This window comes from Sceloporus occidentalis, unplaced genomic scaffold (genome assembly GCF_023333645.1).
Source record: "Sceloporus occidentalis isolate IW3139 unplaced genomic scaffold, rSceOcc1.0.p SCAF_6, whole genome shotgun sequence".
Taxonomy (NCBI): Eukaryota; Metazoa; Chordata; class Lepidosauria; order Squamata; family Phrynosomatidae; genus Sceloporus; species Sceloporus occidentalis.
In genome coordinates, this window is record NW_028316986.1 from 142746757 (window position 1) to 142763461 (window position 16705).

The 16705-nt window shown below is 38.9% G+C and overlaps 1 protein-coding gene across 1 annotated transcript in view; it reads right to left on the bottom strand.

Moving 5' to 3' along the window:
* COL21A1 (collagen type XXI alpha 1 chain) overlaps nt 1-16705 on the bottom strand; it is a 113815-nt gene that overhangs the window by 68978 nt on the left and 28132 nt on the right. The window contains exons 4-10 of the mRNA XM_089531143.1: nt 13276-13444; nt 12919-13135; nt 10975-11148; nt 8325-8402; nt 7838-7846; nt 6560-6643; nt 3970-4032 (exon numbers count right to left, since the gene is read on the bottom strand). Of these exons, the coding sequence (XP_089387269.1) occupies nt 3970-4032; nt 6560-6643; nt 7838-7846; nt 8325-8402; nt 10975-11148; nt 12919-13135; nt 13276-13444 (794 nt within the window). The remainder of the gene's footprint in view (nt 1-3969; nt 4033-6559; nt 6644-7837; nt 7847-8324; nt 8403-10974; nt 11149-12918; nt 13136-13275; nt 13445-16705) is intronic.

A 16705-nucleotide genomic window follows, 5' to 3' on the forward strand; every position in this document is an offset into this window, starting at 1 on the left:
TTCCTCTATAAGAAACTTTGCACAAACATTACATGATCTTAGCATATAGTTTCTGAAATATAACTTTTTCTTGTTCCAGTAAAAACTGAAAAGGGCATTGAAATCTAGTCACTGTGATCAAATGCAAAAACAATTATTCATCTAAATGCCAAATATAACTATTAATCTAAACTTGAAATCAAATTCAGAACAGTAACTCTGTTCTACAATAAATAGCTGAAAATCTCACTAAAGCAATGTAACTTATAACTATCTAGTATGAATGCTTTCTGTGAAAAATCTACTGCTATGCAATGAATTCAATTTGGCTTAATGCTAAGTTGTGTTGAAGATGATTTCTGCTTTGATCATACTAACTTTAATCTAGTTTTTTTTTTTAAAAAAAAGCAACTCTTCACAGTTTCACCACAGATTCTAACCCCCCTCCCTCTTGTTTTCTTAAGTACTTATGTAAAATATCTTTTCCATAGTCAGAAAAATGTTCAGCTTGGTAAATTATGACTCATCTGAGGAAAATACACAGAAGTGCCAAATTGTAATAGTACAAAAAAAAATGATTTATTTTTTCCTCCATGGTTCATTATGCAGATATTTATACCATTACTAGGAAGTTAGGTCTAAATGCAGAATCAAAACCTACCATGAAGACATGAATATCAGCTTTTTAAAATATCAGAAATATAATGCCTTACTTTGCACTGACAAAATGTTATCTTATCACTCTGTGTGTGTGTGTGTATGTGTGTGTACCTTCACAATGCCTGCTGACTTTTGGCAACCTTATGAATTTCATAGGATTTTCTTAGGTAAGGAATACTCAGAGGTGATATTTCTGGTTCCTCCCTCTGAAATGTAGCCCACAGTCTCCCATCGAAGTACTAACCAGGGCTGATCCTGCTTAGTTTCCAAGATAAGATGGGATCTGGTGTCATTAGGGCATCACTAACTCAACATGTAACATTACATTGCATAGTCCTTATTAGAAATATGTTTCCATTGTTTCTGAAGGAAAAGAAGAAACTACATAAAGTCAGAAAGCTATGAAAATCATCAAGGTTATATAGTGGTAAAGCAGTTGGAATGATCAAATTTATGGCACTATTCAGCCCTAAAACTTACTAGATGACCGTCAGCCAGATATAAATGGAGAGGAGAAGCATATACTGTATGTTACTTTGAACAACTTGGAGAAAAACCAGGATACAAATGAGTAACGAACAAAGAAACCTATCATTCATTTGTTCATTCATTCATTCATTCTAGTGCATAATAATTTATAAAAAGTGCCTGCATCAAAGTATGACACTAATTTTCTTTGTTGGATAAAGAATGTGAAATTTTTGAGAGGTATAAAATGTCTGCTATCACAATGAAGAAAGCAACTGTACAAACTGAGACCAGTTGGAAGCAGCCTGATTTTGTTCCACTGGAAAAATAAAGTTCCTTCCTAACAAAGTAAGCCAACTGGTACAGAGACCAGACAATGGTGATTGCCAGAGTGGGGAAACTTCATAAAATAGACTGGCTGTCCCACTGGTTCCTTGCAATTGTAACCATGACTCAGGTATCCTCTCCCTTTGATAACTGTTATGGCCATAACCATGGTTTTATATTATTATTTTTATATTGCTGCTGTGCTGACCATAATTAACACTATGCAAGCACCTCGCTCCTATCCTGGGCCTGCAAACCTGCTTCAAACCTTGCTTCATGCTCAGATTAATAACTTTTCTTAATTTAGTAGGTTTGGTAGCTGCAAAAAGCAGTCCAAGGGGTACATGCAGCCCCAGGTCCATGTTTTTCCACTCTGGTTGTAAAAATTACTCAATTAGATCCTATAAAGGGATATATAATCTGTACATGTATGATCTCATACATGTGCTAGGGAAACATGCTTAACCATCTATACATGTGAGGGGGATTCCATGTGATCAGGAGCTCCAATGGGGTAAGGATAGAAAAGTTTGATTTTAAGGACTACAACTCTCAGAAACCAATGGCAAGTTTGGATGGGTATTCTGTGAGTTGTAGTTCAAACATCTGGCCAAATGTACAGTACTCCTGGCTGCACAAGAATAACTGTATATGCGACTATGGTGCCTGTAGCTGTGAGCCCCAATAAAAGCTTGAAAACATTTTTTTTAAATGATCACTGCTTCTACTCACTATTAGTTCTTTGAACATCACTCCAAAATTTCTTATTCAAATTCTTGGACATTCCCACAATTCAATCTTTAGTACGTGGAAATGTGTATTTTTGGTACTATCTTCATAGCAATACTGTGTCAGCATCCAAAGGGAACCACCACAGTAATTTCAACCATCTGTTATGCCTCAGAACATAGCCAAAATGTAGCTAAGCAACCTAAATAAGAAATCTGGACATTTTATAGTAAGTGACATGCAGCTCTCTAAATATTTGGCAATATTCCTAAGATTTATACAATTCCCTGCAAACATTTATCTAAGACTTTCCATACAAAGCATATATAGAACTCAAATGTACAATCAGCATAACCAAAATGTAAGATTCTTACCAGACACAGATTATGAAATGCATAAAAGTCACAAGCAGTGTACATTCCGAGCAAGAATGGATCACCTTAAGTGGCATGAACAGTAATGCCAACCATGTTGCTTAACTTGCAGATACTTTAAAAAAAAGAGTTCTGGAAACATTTGAAAGGCTCTGCAGAATTAAAACAAATTCTCTAAATACATTATAACCAAAGTTAAAAGGAGGAGAATCGTTGCAGGGGAAATCTGAACTTTCTGAAAGTTTCTACTTTTCTATTTCAGCCTTTTCTTAGTTTCCTGCAGTTTTAATTACATAGAAAACTAACTCACTTTAACCTTTAGAATCTCTTTTCTCTCATTTCCATGAACTGCAAATGGCTCCTCTACTAATGATAACCATCCATCCTGTCCATATTTTTGCTAGAACTAAAAGAAACAAGATGTGACACAACTGCCCCATTGTGGAATCTCGTTTTATTTAGAACAGGGCTGGAGACCATGCACCTTCAAATCTTGTTGGATTATACTATCAACAGATTTAGCCAGCATACTCAACAGCTGGGAATGGTAGGAATTGTACTCTAACTATAGACCATCTGGAGGACCATGTCTTCCCCAGTCATTTTAGAGACTCCTCTGGCTCTTTTAAAAAAAATCCCTATGTGTCATCCATTAGGACCTATCCAGGTAAAGAATCCAATTGGTTTTCTCTGAGTGATGGGAGGCCTTTTATATTTTAGTCAACAGCTTACGTTAAATGGATGGTCAGTGGCATTCTGTGACCAGTGTGCAAGTGGCATTCTGTGACCAATTTAAGAAGGGGCTGAAAACACACTTTTTCGAGCAGGCATACCCCTGACTCCTGAATGCTCTCCCTCCCCTCCTGACAGCACTGTTGAGCTGGCATGAGATATGGTTTATTGTTATTTTGTATATTGGGGTTTTGAATATATTCATGTTTTTAATATTGTAAGTTGTATATGTTGTTAAACCACTTTGATCAATGGAAAAGCGGTATATAAATAAAATTTTATTATTATATTATTATTTCTCAATGAAAAACATTTGTATTCACTCCTAGCTGTACCAAACATCCCACCTTTCATGTTGATATCCAGAATGGCTATTTAGATTATTTAAAATGAGTTGGTTTAGTGGTGCATCATCAGTTACAGTGGGCTTCAAAATCTAGAAGGGTAGTGAAGAGATTACAAATAACTTCATTAAGTATATATTTAAAGAAAAGGGCAGCATTAGGATATTCTTTCTATGGCATGCATTTTAATACAAGGTATGAATTTTGTCAATTCTGCTTCTTAGTTAAATGGAACCACACATAACTGACCTTATGAATCCAACAGAACTATTTGTCAGACATTACTTGTCTTCTCATATAATTTTAAATTCATTTGCAGTAAGATTACTATAGATGACTAAGTTTTTAGTACTCACAGGCTTACCATCTGGACCAGGTTCTCCTGGATAGCCATGATTCCCAGGTTGTCCAGGATCTCCCTAGGGAGAAGACACAGGTGTTAGCACAAAACACAATAAGTAGGGATAACCAATCTAATGTTGCACATATTTTTATCCTGCTTTTAACACTATTGCTACTGTTCAGAGTTCCATCCTGGAGCATCACCTTGATATTCAGAATCACTGGGGTGAGGGGAAGGTATCAGATGAGGAAAATGAAATGGAAAAACAATTCTTCTCCCACCTGCTCTCTGGATATCTTCTCTAACTGTCATTAAAACTGGTTAAAATCACAGTTTAAAGGCTGTTCTATTGCTACAAAGTGTGTGTGTGTGGGGGGGGGGGGGATGCCTAACCATCAGGAGACTGATAAAGGATAGAAAGAAGGTGTTTTTTTCTTTTGCTCCTTCCTTGAATAATCTCATATAGTGCTGCTAGATTCACTTTCTTTAACTTTATTTACCTCTCTCTTTATAAAACAAACTCTGAAATTTTGGCTTCTGTGTGCTGTGAAGCTCTGAATCACAGTGATATGGATTCAATAAGCTTGTTTCTCTCCCTATTAGAGGAAGGAAAGTTCTCCAGTGGACCAGACCATTTAATTTCACCCATGTTCCTTATGGACAAATGAAGAAATCTTGCTTTTGTTTGCCTTCAGTTTGCTTGAAGCAGCTTTGGAGAGGCATAGGTCCAAACCAATTGACACCTCTTGCTTTCATTTGTGTCTTAACATAGGACCACATAAGGTGTGTTGCTAACTGTGCACATCCATTTTAAGGTGTACATTTCTCAAGATGTAATCAGAAACTTTAGTGGGGCTGAAGTAGCAGTGGGGCCATAGGGTGAGGGTGGGGGAGGGAGATTAAGAATTCTCATCCTGTTATTTTACCTGGAAAAATCACACTTACACACACAATTCAAAGGTAGTCTTTTCATATTGAGAGTAGCTTTGATTCCCTCAAAATGAGGAAAGAGTTAAACCCTGTGGCTTAAGCACACATACACACACCGAACACCTGGAATCTGCCTTTCTTTTAAGTGCACATTGACTGCACCTCTAGTCTGACTTGATCTCACAGGTTCTGTGACCCATGCCCATATGCAGGTGAATGGATTTATTCATTATGCTTCCATATTTTGACACTCCAACAGGACTATCCTTATCACTAGGCAGGTGAAGCAAACAACAGATGAGGAGGGGCAGAGAAGGAAGTGTTGGACTGATAAGAGTGCATGTGCCAAGCAGTCTTAGCAGTCCTGCAGTGCTCAGACATGGCACAGGATGCTATCCTTTTGAAGTGAGATTCAGTTGCAAGCCCAGTCAGTTATTAGGAATGAAATTGGTAGGAAGGGGTGCATCTTGTCCTTTTCCTGAAGCAGCAAAACATCTAGAGCCAGTCCTGAACTTCAGGAAATTACACTTTCACAGATCTAAACCCTTGGAGGTAAGCCTAGAGACATTTTATGTAAGAGCTGGTCCATACAATCAAATCCTTAATCTCCCACTAGGGTACCTCCTCACTGACTGTTATTACTGTTTTCATCAGATATGGCCTTATGCATGGTATTTAAAAAGTTACAGACTTTTATAATATCCATAACTAAATAAAAACACTTTGAACTGATGATGTTGTTAGTGTATATACTGCTTGATTGGAGACTCAGAAGGTTGGTTAACTTGAGATCTTTGCCTTGGGGAGCATATAAGGGTGTCACAACTTTGTAGTGGAATATGTGGTGCCAAATGAAAGACAACAAATTTGGTCACCTGCCAAGTGTTACAAGTGTAGGACCCAGAACCTGGGCAAAGTTGCCTAATCTTAATTTTGAAGCTACATTAAGTCTTGGTGCCATGCTAAATGAAGAGAAACTGCTTGTAGAAATTTATTCATGCATTCGATTTTAATTGCTATGTTTTAAATCAAACATAGTAATGATAACCCAAGTTATCTGGAAACCAAATTTATTTATTTATTTAGACACCAGTTTATTTCAGAGATGGGCATCTAGGTCAGGGTGGGTGTTTCAAAAAAAGAATCAGGGCCACATGTGGGCTACAGACCTCACACATACATAAAGAGAGAGAGAGAGAGTTTAGCAACAATAGAACAATAAAAGTGGAGGGTGGATAGGAACAATAACATAACAAACGTTCCAAATAGGCAAAGAAATCTCTACAGTGACCTCACTGATTATTCAGACCTCACTTGAGTTCAGTTTCCAATAACACTACCACTAGATGTTGTATTCGACAGTTAAAAAAATAAATAAAACCATAGGGCTTCTTGGCTATCCTAGCCATTAGTTTGTGGTGCCTATCCCAAAGTAACTTCAGATTACATTGACTAATTATAGTGGCAAAATGAAATCTGATGCTTAGTACTTAGTTTATAGAACCCCCAGTTCCAGACATTTTGCACTATTCCTGTATAAAAATTTGAATTGGCTGAGAGTCTATGGACATGTGTTTTGAACTACTGTTCTTGGTTTAACATATTTTGTATTCAACTCACAGAGTTAAATTCAAGCAAAACACCTGCACATTAAAAATGAACTCAATACTCACTTTGGGTCCTGGTGGTCCTTGTTTCCCTGGAGGACAAATACAAGGAGGTGGTGTGGATCCTACATCACTAGGTCCATTCATGCACTACCAAAAACAAAACTTGTTTTCAGACATAGATACAAAAATAACATTACATTTATTAATGACTTACTCCACAAGATTCTACACACTGAAAATCTCACAGCAGCCACAAAGCGGTCATGACTGTGATTTCAGAAAGCCAAAACATTAATGAAATAAGAAGGTGGCTCCATTTTCAAGTTGAATATATATGTCCTTAAGTCAGTAGTTACCATAGTGTATTCCATGATATATTAAAGAGTCTGAACACCTAAGATTCCTTGGAGACTATATACCCATCCACAGAAGAGGCTACTTACAGTCTCTGCAAATTCCATATTGTCTTTTGCATTGTTACAATCAGCTATTTGGGGGTAGAGGAGAATGATTCTGATCTGTGCTTAAATTAAATGAAATTGGATCTTGTAGAACAAGTCGAGGAAATTGTTCCATTTGCTGCCTGGATTTGCAGGCCCGAGGGCTCTACCAAACAACTACCCCACACAGAAAACACACACATTTTTTATGCTCAAAAAGGAGAATTGGAAGAAACGTGGAATATAAATCCCATATATAAATAACTGAATAAAGCATGCTTTCCTGTCAGAAGATCTTAGATCCAGCACTTGGCATTTTCAGATAATAATAAAAAGATCAGGTAGCAGTATGATTGGAAAGACATCTGTAAGAGCTCTTGGGAGCGGCTTCTGGTCAGATTAGGCCAGCAATGGAAAACGCATGGTTCTCCAGATGCTGCTGGAGTCCACCTCCCACTATCTCTCAATTACTGGCTACCCTGACTAGCACTAATAGAAGTTGCAGTTCAACAACATCTCATAGGGAAACTTGAGAAACATTTCTAGTGAATTGTGCCTATATTTAACATCCAATTAATGTAATTTATACAACTTCATTTCAGGATGAGATCTCAATGCCACTACCCATATAAAGCTATTTTAATTCTAAGTGGAGCATAATTAACACACCAAATTTATTACAACAGTAAACAGCTAATTCACAGTATTAGTCACTTTATAAAGAAAAGAATTTCTAAGTTCAGAGCCAGGAAAACAATCTGACACCACTGCAAAAATGGTCTGGCAAAAAGACCCTACCTCAAACAAACAGCTTTCTCACCTGATAGAATAATGGTGAATTAACTATTAATATTAAAACACTACCTTAATGTCAGTATGAATAGGCAAGATTTTTGCCTACCTCACCATTCTGGAATGAAAAGAACAAACATTTTAGAAAGGTCATCAAATGTGCATTAAAACCATAAACAGATACAAAAATCTATATTTATGTATTATTATTTATTTATTGTGCTTATATCCTATCTTGGGATCCAAGCTAGCTTTATACACCTACACACTCCAGAGTTTTAGAGAAGAAAAGCAAGACGCTTGTGGTTAAGTGATATCAGAGTACAGTCAAGTTGGCAACATGGGGCAAAGCGGACAAGTGGCTTGGACCCTTGGCTGGATGCATGAGGCAAAGCAGACTAGTGGCCTGGAACAATGAGTCCCTTGGCCAGCTGCTGCAGTGGTCAAAAATGGACTGCCAGCAGGGAGTGTTTTTTTATCGCTGGGTTTGGGCCACCTTAGAAAAGAAGGGCTTTATAAGACATCTCTCCTCTCTCCTATTAAATGTTATTTAGAAATATCCCAAAAACCTCATAGAGTTTCCCCATCATACTCACAAAGCCAGGTATCTCACAGGCTGTTTCTCGATTGTTTTGTTCGGGGTCACAGTAGATCCTTAACTTTTGGACATCAAACTGAAATGCAGATATGATCAATCTCATTACATAATTATTTCTGATGGTCTTTATCATAGCATTTTCATATGAGAAGAAAGATGCCCAATTGTCCCTTCAACAACTGAGAACAGCTAACAAAGCAATAGACCCTCCATCTGTGTACTGATAGCAATATAAGAACCCTGGCAAGGCAGGCAAATAACCTATGATTTGATGCTGGTAAGAAACAAGCCAGAGAGACACAAGCCAGAGTTCTATGCCTGGATGTCACAGTAGATATGTTCAGCCATTCCTACTTATAGCAAAAGCAATCAGGCAGCAAGTACCCACGTACTGCCTTACTCACAATAAGCCAAAATTTGAAAGCACTTCTAATATTTGTCGTAAAAGAGGATTGAAATTTTGTAAGAAATAAATTAACTCAAGTATTGGAAAAGCCACGAACAGAGGAAACACTAATTAAGATTACTCTGGAAACAGGTTTATCTGGTAGGGCAGTTGCAGACTGTATGTTAAGCAAAGTTTCGTTTAGCACTCTTCGACATTTTAAGCATCTTACTGCCAGTCTTGAAGTGGCTTATAAGAACAACTCCTGGAGCTAACCGATCAGGTCTGAATCTAACAGCTTAGTATACAACTTTCTATACTAACCTGAGAAATAACATGATAAGAATCATTATAACAGCCTCTGCTAGCTAATTTTGCAGTTCAATGGGAGGAAATACACCTAGACTCCTCCTTCCATGTAATGTGTAGCTACTATTCAATTCCCAAACAATTATTGCTAGAGGCTATGCTGGGCTATGGTGATCTAATGAATTAAAAACAGTCATGCAGGCTCTCATGCACATCTCTGCTCCCTCAGATTGTTTAAATGAGGTATCCCAAGAACAAAGTGTAGAACTTTCCTCATGCAAAATCTATGCTCTCCGATTGAGCTATGGTGCTCCTATAATACAAAAATTTTAAGGATACATATGCTGCCTTAATAATGATTTGACTTTGTTGACTGCAGTGTGAATACTCTAGCTGCGTTCTTCCCCCGCCATCCTGCCCTAGTATCTTTCCTATTATAAAATGTATACTGTAGATTTGTACATCTCTACCAGTACATTGGGTAATAATAATAATAATAAATAAAATATTTATTTATATACCGCCTTTCCGCAGATCAAGGTGGCTTACAGTATAAAATGCAACAGTACAATAAAACCAACAAGGAAATTACAGTTAAAATAACAAGCACAGATTAAAATAACAATGTCCAGCTAGCTCGAGATAACAAAACAATAATGGGGGGGGGGGGGGAGGGGGGTAGTGGTGGCTAAGCCAATGGACAACATGTGTATTAATGTTCCTCAAGATTTTGTGCTTCAGGTGATCCAAAGTGAATCAATCGCAATGTTTGTCTTTGTTAACATTGGTTTATAGCATGGTTATGTAATTTGATTTTTTAAAAAATAATAATTAAAAACTAAAAACAATATCTGTAATAACTTGGAACATCTTACACTGTATAACCCATTCCTCTACTGCTAAGGAATGATTTGTACAGTACACATTATGCTTATCTCTATGGCAAAATGCAAATGTACGCTGAAAGTGCTGAGTGTTCTTCAAAGAAATATATCAAACACAAAAACAACAGTTTACACGTTAGTTTTGGCAGTTTACAACAATGCATCTAAAATTACATTTTTGAAGTATGATGTCAGCAGTACATAAGAAACAGAAGAGCACCAAAGTTCACATTCTGTGTCCTCAGTACTACCACAAAGGCCAATGACTGAAAAGTAGAACAGCTGCTTTCCAATCCTGCTTTTCCCCTTGTAGAAATAACACACACCAATTACTCCATTTTACAAAACCTTTGGAGAAAATTATTTCAATTTTATAGGAGGAGGGTTAGCTCTGGCTCCCTGACCATCTGCCACACCTTGGATGTATCTTGAGAGGCATCTAATGTTGGGGGAGGGGGTCACCAAGGAGAAAAGGAAGAGGGGGCTGCTTTAAACCAGAACTCAGATCCCAATAATTGTCTCCAGTCTGGGTTTTTATGGAGCTCCAGTGGCCAAATGGGCAGAAGGAAGCCTTGCCTAGAACAAAGTGGCAGCAGTAGGAGAGATCTCTTGGCAGCAATTGGAGCAGGGTTCCCACGTGGAGCCTGGGAGGAGAGCTTTCAGGGAAGGACTCTTCCTGGTCAACTCTCATCTGGTTACTATTTTACCGTATTGCTCTGCCTATAAGTCTACCTAGGATTTTGGAGTCCATTTTGAGGCATAAATTTCTTGACTTATAGTTGAGTATGTACGGTATGCCAATTGCCTGAACCAGAAAGTGTACACTGAAGGAGAAAGGATGGTCAAAACAGAATATTAAGAGAGGCAAACATTCATATGGTGGTGGGTAGTGGTGGGGTAATGATGGTGATTATGATAATATAGTGGATAACAACTAAATTGGGAACTATATTTTACTAAATTTAATGGAACTTGTTCCAGGGAAATCATGCTCAGGATCAAGCTGCCAGCCTCAAGTTGGGCAGGTGTAGCTGTCTTTTGCAAGGGAAGCATTCTGAACAGCACCATACCTGTACAGTCTCATCTTTCCCAGAATATTTTCCTATTTGAGTCACTCCGCTAATATAGATCCCTAAAACAGGATTCAATGGCTTCACTTCTGTTTCTTGATCATCTATGTATAACGTTACATCTTCTTCTGTTACTAAGAGACGAATTTGATGCCAGCTTTCATCAAACAACATCTGGGGAGGGGAGAAATGAGAAAGTACTGTAAACCTATACACATATAATTCATGTTGCTAAGTCAAAAGACATTAAATTAACTGATTTCAAATATACTTGCTGCCATCAATCTAAATTAATATTACATCCAGTAATATCCATTATCTATTATAACAAGTTAAAGAAATTATGAACTAAAATTATTTTAGACTATTATCTCAGAAGAATCCAAAACATAGGGAGCAAAGTGATTTCCCTCCTCCACAATTATTGCCTGTAAACTATAAACACACCAAGATTCATTTCTACAGTTTGTGGCTTCTGGGAGAAAGTTACTAAGGTATTACGAGGGCCTAAAGCCAGGCTTTAGTTGTTATTACAGTATATCCACTGAATGAATTACTACATGATAAACCTATGCTTGGAGCAAGCATGGTGTAACTAATCTTGCCAAGAAAACCTTATGAAACAACTTGAAGGTACAAACCAACAACAAAGCCTATATTTATGCAAATCACATTGATTCAATAGCACTACTCTTGTTGGGACTATCAATAGGGTTGCTATGTTATGAAGTCATTGTTTATTAGTTTATTTGTTTGGGTAGTTATATCTCATTTTTTAGGCTAAAGGAATGCTCAAGTAGAAATACATTTCTGAATAAAGCAACAGGAAGCCAGAACATGACAACCTAAATTGATACCACTTTGCAAATTGCAAAAGTGCTGTCTGAAGAAGAAGCACAGATACTACTAAAATCACATCATTCTGTCTTAAGACTTGATGCCTTTCAAAGGAAAACATGCCAAACTTTACATGGCATGCCATTCAAAACTGACAAACACCATGAGGATTTTGTACTCATATATATATATCCTCAAGAATGCGCTCAATGTGTACTCAAGGACTAAAGGTAAATCACTGCTGATCCTTAGTTATGAGAGTGGTGAAGCACTCTCTTCGCACCAAAATGCACAGTTAGTTATAAATATTTCAACCCATGAGTGAAGTGGAACTATTGTCATGAAACTCACTGGATAACCATGGGCCATTTGCTCTCTCTCATCATAATCAAACTCACATGATGGCTAAGGGGCAAAGCAGATAGGCCAGGGACCACAGTGACTGGATGGTCCACTCTGAAAGCAGGCCACTAACGCAGTCCCAAATGGGCTGCTGGCAAGGGCTGGACTTTTGCTGTTCCTTTTGCCAGTGGCTTCAGACCACCTTTGGCAGCCTTGGAGCAGCTTCCAGATGCATCAGGAGCATATGTCATCTGCACACCACACCCCCAAAGTGGCCAGAAGCCGCATCTTTCAGCCCATCTGTTTTGGGCCCATGAAGATGAAGTGGGGAGGAAAATGAATTGGGGAGGAAGGGGGCCATGAGCTCATCAAGGAACAAGTAAGATATCCATGCAATTAATGAATTAAAGAGAGTGTGTGATTTGAATGTTGGACTAGGACTCTGGGAGACCAGGGTCTGAATCCCCACTCAGCCATATGAGTCTACTTTGTAACCTTACACAAATCACACTCTTTCAGTATAAAAGAGAAGCAGCAGCAATCCTGTCTAATGAAATCTTGTCAAGAAAACCTTACAAGAGAGAAAGCATAGTGTGGTGATTTGAGCATTACATGTCACTCTCTTTCAGCCCCAGAGTAAGGCAACGGCAAACCTCTTCTGAAGAAATCTTGTCAAGCAAATCCTAAAATATGGTTGTTCTAAACTGGAGTTGACTTGAAGGCCCATAACAACAAAATAAATTGTAATAAATAAATGTTCATTACCTTTACACGGGGTGCAGTAAACGTAACAACCTGAGTGTCATTTACTAAGCTTGTTGTAGTAAATGACAATGTTTTGTCTTCTCCATTTACAGTAACAGCTATCTGTGGCCTTCCATCCAGGCTCAGAATTCTCCACAAATCCCATGTTTTTCTGACCTTAAATCTCTGAGTGGATACAAACACATATGATGGAGGAAGGCCTTCTGGAAAGACATTCCTGGAAAATATTTTTTTAAAAAACTGAATAAATGACAGCATTCTTCAAAAATTCCAGAACAATTCTGGAACAATTACTTAATACATTATAAGGAAGACAGGTTTCAGTAGCAAGTGATATAAATCTCTAAAAGAAAGTACCTTGTCAATTCTGACAGATCAATGCGTGAAGTTATTTCATAAGCTTTTGCATTAGTAGATGGGATCTGAATTCTTTTTTTCACCTTTTTCTTCACACCTAGCCCTAGGAGGATGTCAAACCCTTTTTCATCCCGAGATGCCACAGGAATTCTGGTTGGGCAAACTGATTCTGCAGAGCAACAACAACAAATTAAAAATATAATTAATTGGTATAATATGAAAGTAGCATAATATACAACTTGGAATCATATGGGACAATACTCTATTTTACACTACAAGGTCAATTTCCAACTGATTACTCAGTGCATTATACAGTGCGGCCGCATTATAAACAGGCGCGTTTTATGCAGACTTAAGCGTATGTGCTCAAGCCGTGGGGAGTGCGTGGACCGGCGCATCCCTTTCAAATGAATGGGACGCGCGCCCATGGCATCCCACATGTTCCTGCGCCACCATGCCACTGCACACGAGACCCATTCAAATGAATGGGGCTCCAGCATACGCGAAATTAGCCTTACACAGGGGGGTCTGGAACGGATCCCCGCATAAGGCAAGGGCCCATTGTACGTAATTCAGTTACTGGACTACGTGGTCTGGCCAATCAATTTAAAGCATTTTCTGAAATACTTAAGGAGATTTCATTATTGATTTTAGCCTGATATAAATGTTATTACCATTTGATAATAATTTTACTAAATGAAATATCAACACTGTTACACTACCAATATCACTGACAGTGCCTGATTTTATTGTGGGAGCATGTTAGAATGCTATGAAACATCTTCATACATGCAAACATCTTTCCATGGACTGCCACTCATATCACAGCTACTCGTGGGGACCTCTCCGGAATGGTGGATCTGCTTATTTGTGTGTGCATGTGTGGTAGACAGAGTAAGCATTCAGCCATTCATGTGGTATCAAAGAATATTAATCAGCACAATGCAACCATTTGCTTCTACAACGTTCTATTTGTCCTGTTGTGTTTAGAAAATTACTGAATCTTTCACTGTGGTACACAGAATTCTACCCAATTCAGTTTCTCCAAGAATGAAGGCTTTTGAAAGAGACAACCATGTAAATCAGTGAAAAACTCCTGTCACCCCTCAAAGGATAACTAATTAATTAGTTTGTTTTTTGTTTTCTGTGGTCTATACAGTCCGTCCTCGCCTTACGTGGGGTATCCGTTCCGGATCCCTCCGCGTAAGGCGAATTCCGCCTATGCTCGAGCCCCATTGGAAACAATGGGGCTCATGCGTGGTGGCGGGCGGCGCGCAACGGGCGCGCGCGCCCATTCAATTGAATGGGATGCGCGCACCCCGCGGCTTGAGCGCGTATGCTCAAGGCCGCGTATGGCACGCCCGCGTATGGCACGGGCGCACTGTAGTTTACTCCATCAGATTCATGGCATTTAATTGGGTACTTTGGGTACATGCAAGTTGTGTGTAGGATGATAAACAGTGAAGTTAGAGGCAAATTAGATTAAGCAAATAAAATGACAGCAGGAATGACACTATTAACGCAGGCCATTCACAAAACGGTTGCTGTGTTAACATGTAACAATAGCTAATCCAGGTCCTCCTCTAAATTGCAATACTGGTACAGGTTAAAAAGCTCCATGTAATGTGCTTACTTCTTCCTGATCCGAAAGACATTCTGCATAGCTGTGAAGACGCTTGGCATCCCACTGGTGTGTTTTACATGTAATGCTAAACCATGAAAAGAACAAGCTGCTGTGAGGTTTGGACTCATGTATTCTGCATACCCTTTGCCTTTTTGATGTGCACAGAACGTGACCTAAGCCTTCCACTTTCAGTTTTGAATTAAGTGCAGTGTATTCAATAAGTCTGAACTCAAGAAACTGTGGTTTACTTTAATTATTCTGTTTTAATTAATTATTAATATAGCAAGGAATAACATTTTTGGATATAATTGGAAACAATAGTTTATTGAAAACTGGAAAAAGGGACACTCAGTCTCTTCCTCTTGTACATGAAAAAGGAGAAAAGAAAGGAGAACAGAAGACACTAGCCTAATACTTGCAACACCTAGCTCCCATGACATTCCAGGCATGGGCAACTGTGACCTTCCAGATCAGGCCTGTACAACGTACGGTCTGGGAGTCTCATGTGGCCTGCCAAAGGATTTGGGGTGTCCCACAAGGATGTAGAACAACTTCGACGCTTCTCTGCCAGTTGGCCTCCTTCTGAGGAGAGGGCCATACAAAGGAGGAGGAGTTAAGGGTGAACACTCCTGAGAAGAAGGCAGGGTGGTGGATCGGTGAATACCTGCACTGGCAGGCTCCTCCGCTGCTCGACTTTCTCCTAAGGAGGACAGGTGGAGGAGGATGGGCAAACACTCCGCTGTTCGGCTCTCTCCTAAGAAGAAGGATGGGTGGAAGGAGATGGGCAAAAGGCTTCTCTTTTGCCCAGCTTTCTCCTGGGCAGTGGAGGAAACTTGCAGGGCAAACATTTGCCGGTCTACCTCCTCCACCACCTGGCCTTCTCACTGGGAGAAAGCCAGGCAGTGGAGGAGCCTTGAGGGGCAAGCATTTGTCCATCCTCCACCTCCTCCTCCTCCTTCCAGCCTTCTTTATTTTCCCATTAAACCAGTTGTGCTTTGCCTTCTTTGCATCTACTGATACTGCTATGGACTTGAAAGTGTATTAATTCTAATGGGGTATGTCATGCTTGTGAAAAAAGATCCAAGTTTTCTGAACAGTATTTTTAAATACAGACATACACATACAATACAATATTATGTATTTAAGCTAGAATGTTAAAGGAAGTTTTATAATACAAATGCCAACATTTTTTTCCTGATGCAGAACAATATAACAATCCTCTGTTATTCAGACTTCTTAGAAGCCCTGGTGGCGCAGTGGTTAAATGCCTGTACTGCAGCCATTCACTCACAAACCACAAAGTTGTGAGTTCAATCCCAGCCAAGGGGGCTCAAGCTCTGCTCAGGCTTGCATCCTTCCGAGGTGGCTAAAACGATTAGCTTACACTTTGTAAACCACTTAGGGAGTGCTTAAATGCACTGATAAGCGGTATAGAAACGTACTCGCTACTTGCTATTGCTATTCTTAGGGGGTGGAGAACTTAAATTTGTCCCCAAAAAGAGAAACGTGAGATGAAGGGGGAAAGCATACCAAAGTACTATTTGAGGATCCACATGGAACTTTCTGTGTGCAACAAAAAAAAATCACCGTCATCATATTTTACACTTAAAGCCTCCGGGAAGTAGGGCTCTCCTGAAGAACATGTATGTCCCTGAGTACCTTGCTTAAGCCTTTAAAATGCCAAAAAATCTAACCAGAAATAACCTTCTTCTTTTTCTTTTCTCTCTCTCTCTTTCTTTTTGCATTTCTGCCACCAAATGTTGGTGACATGTAGTAGTAGTGGGGTAATGCCACAGTGGGTTCCAG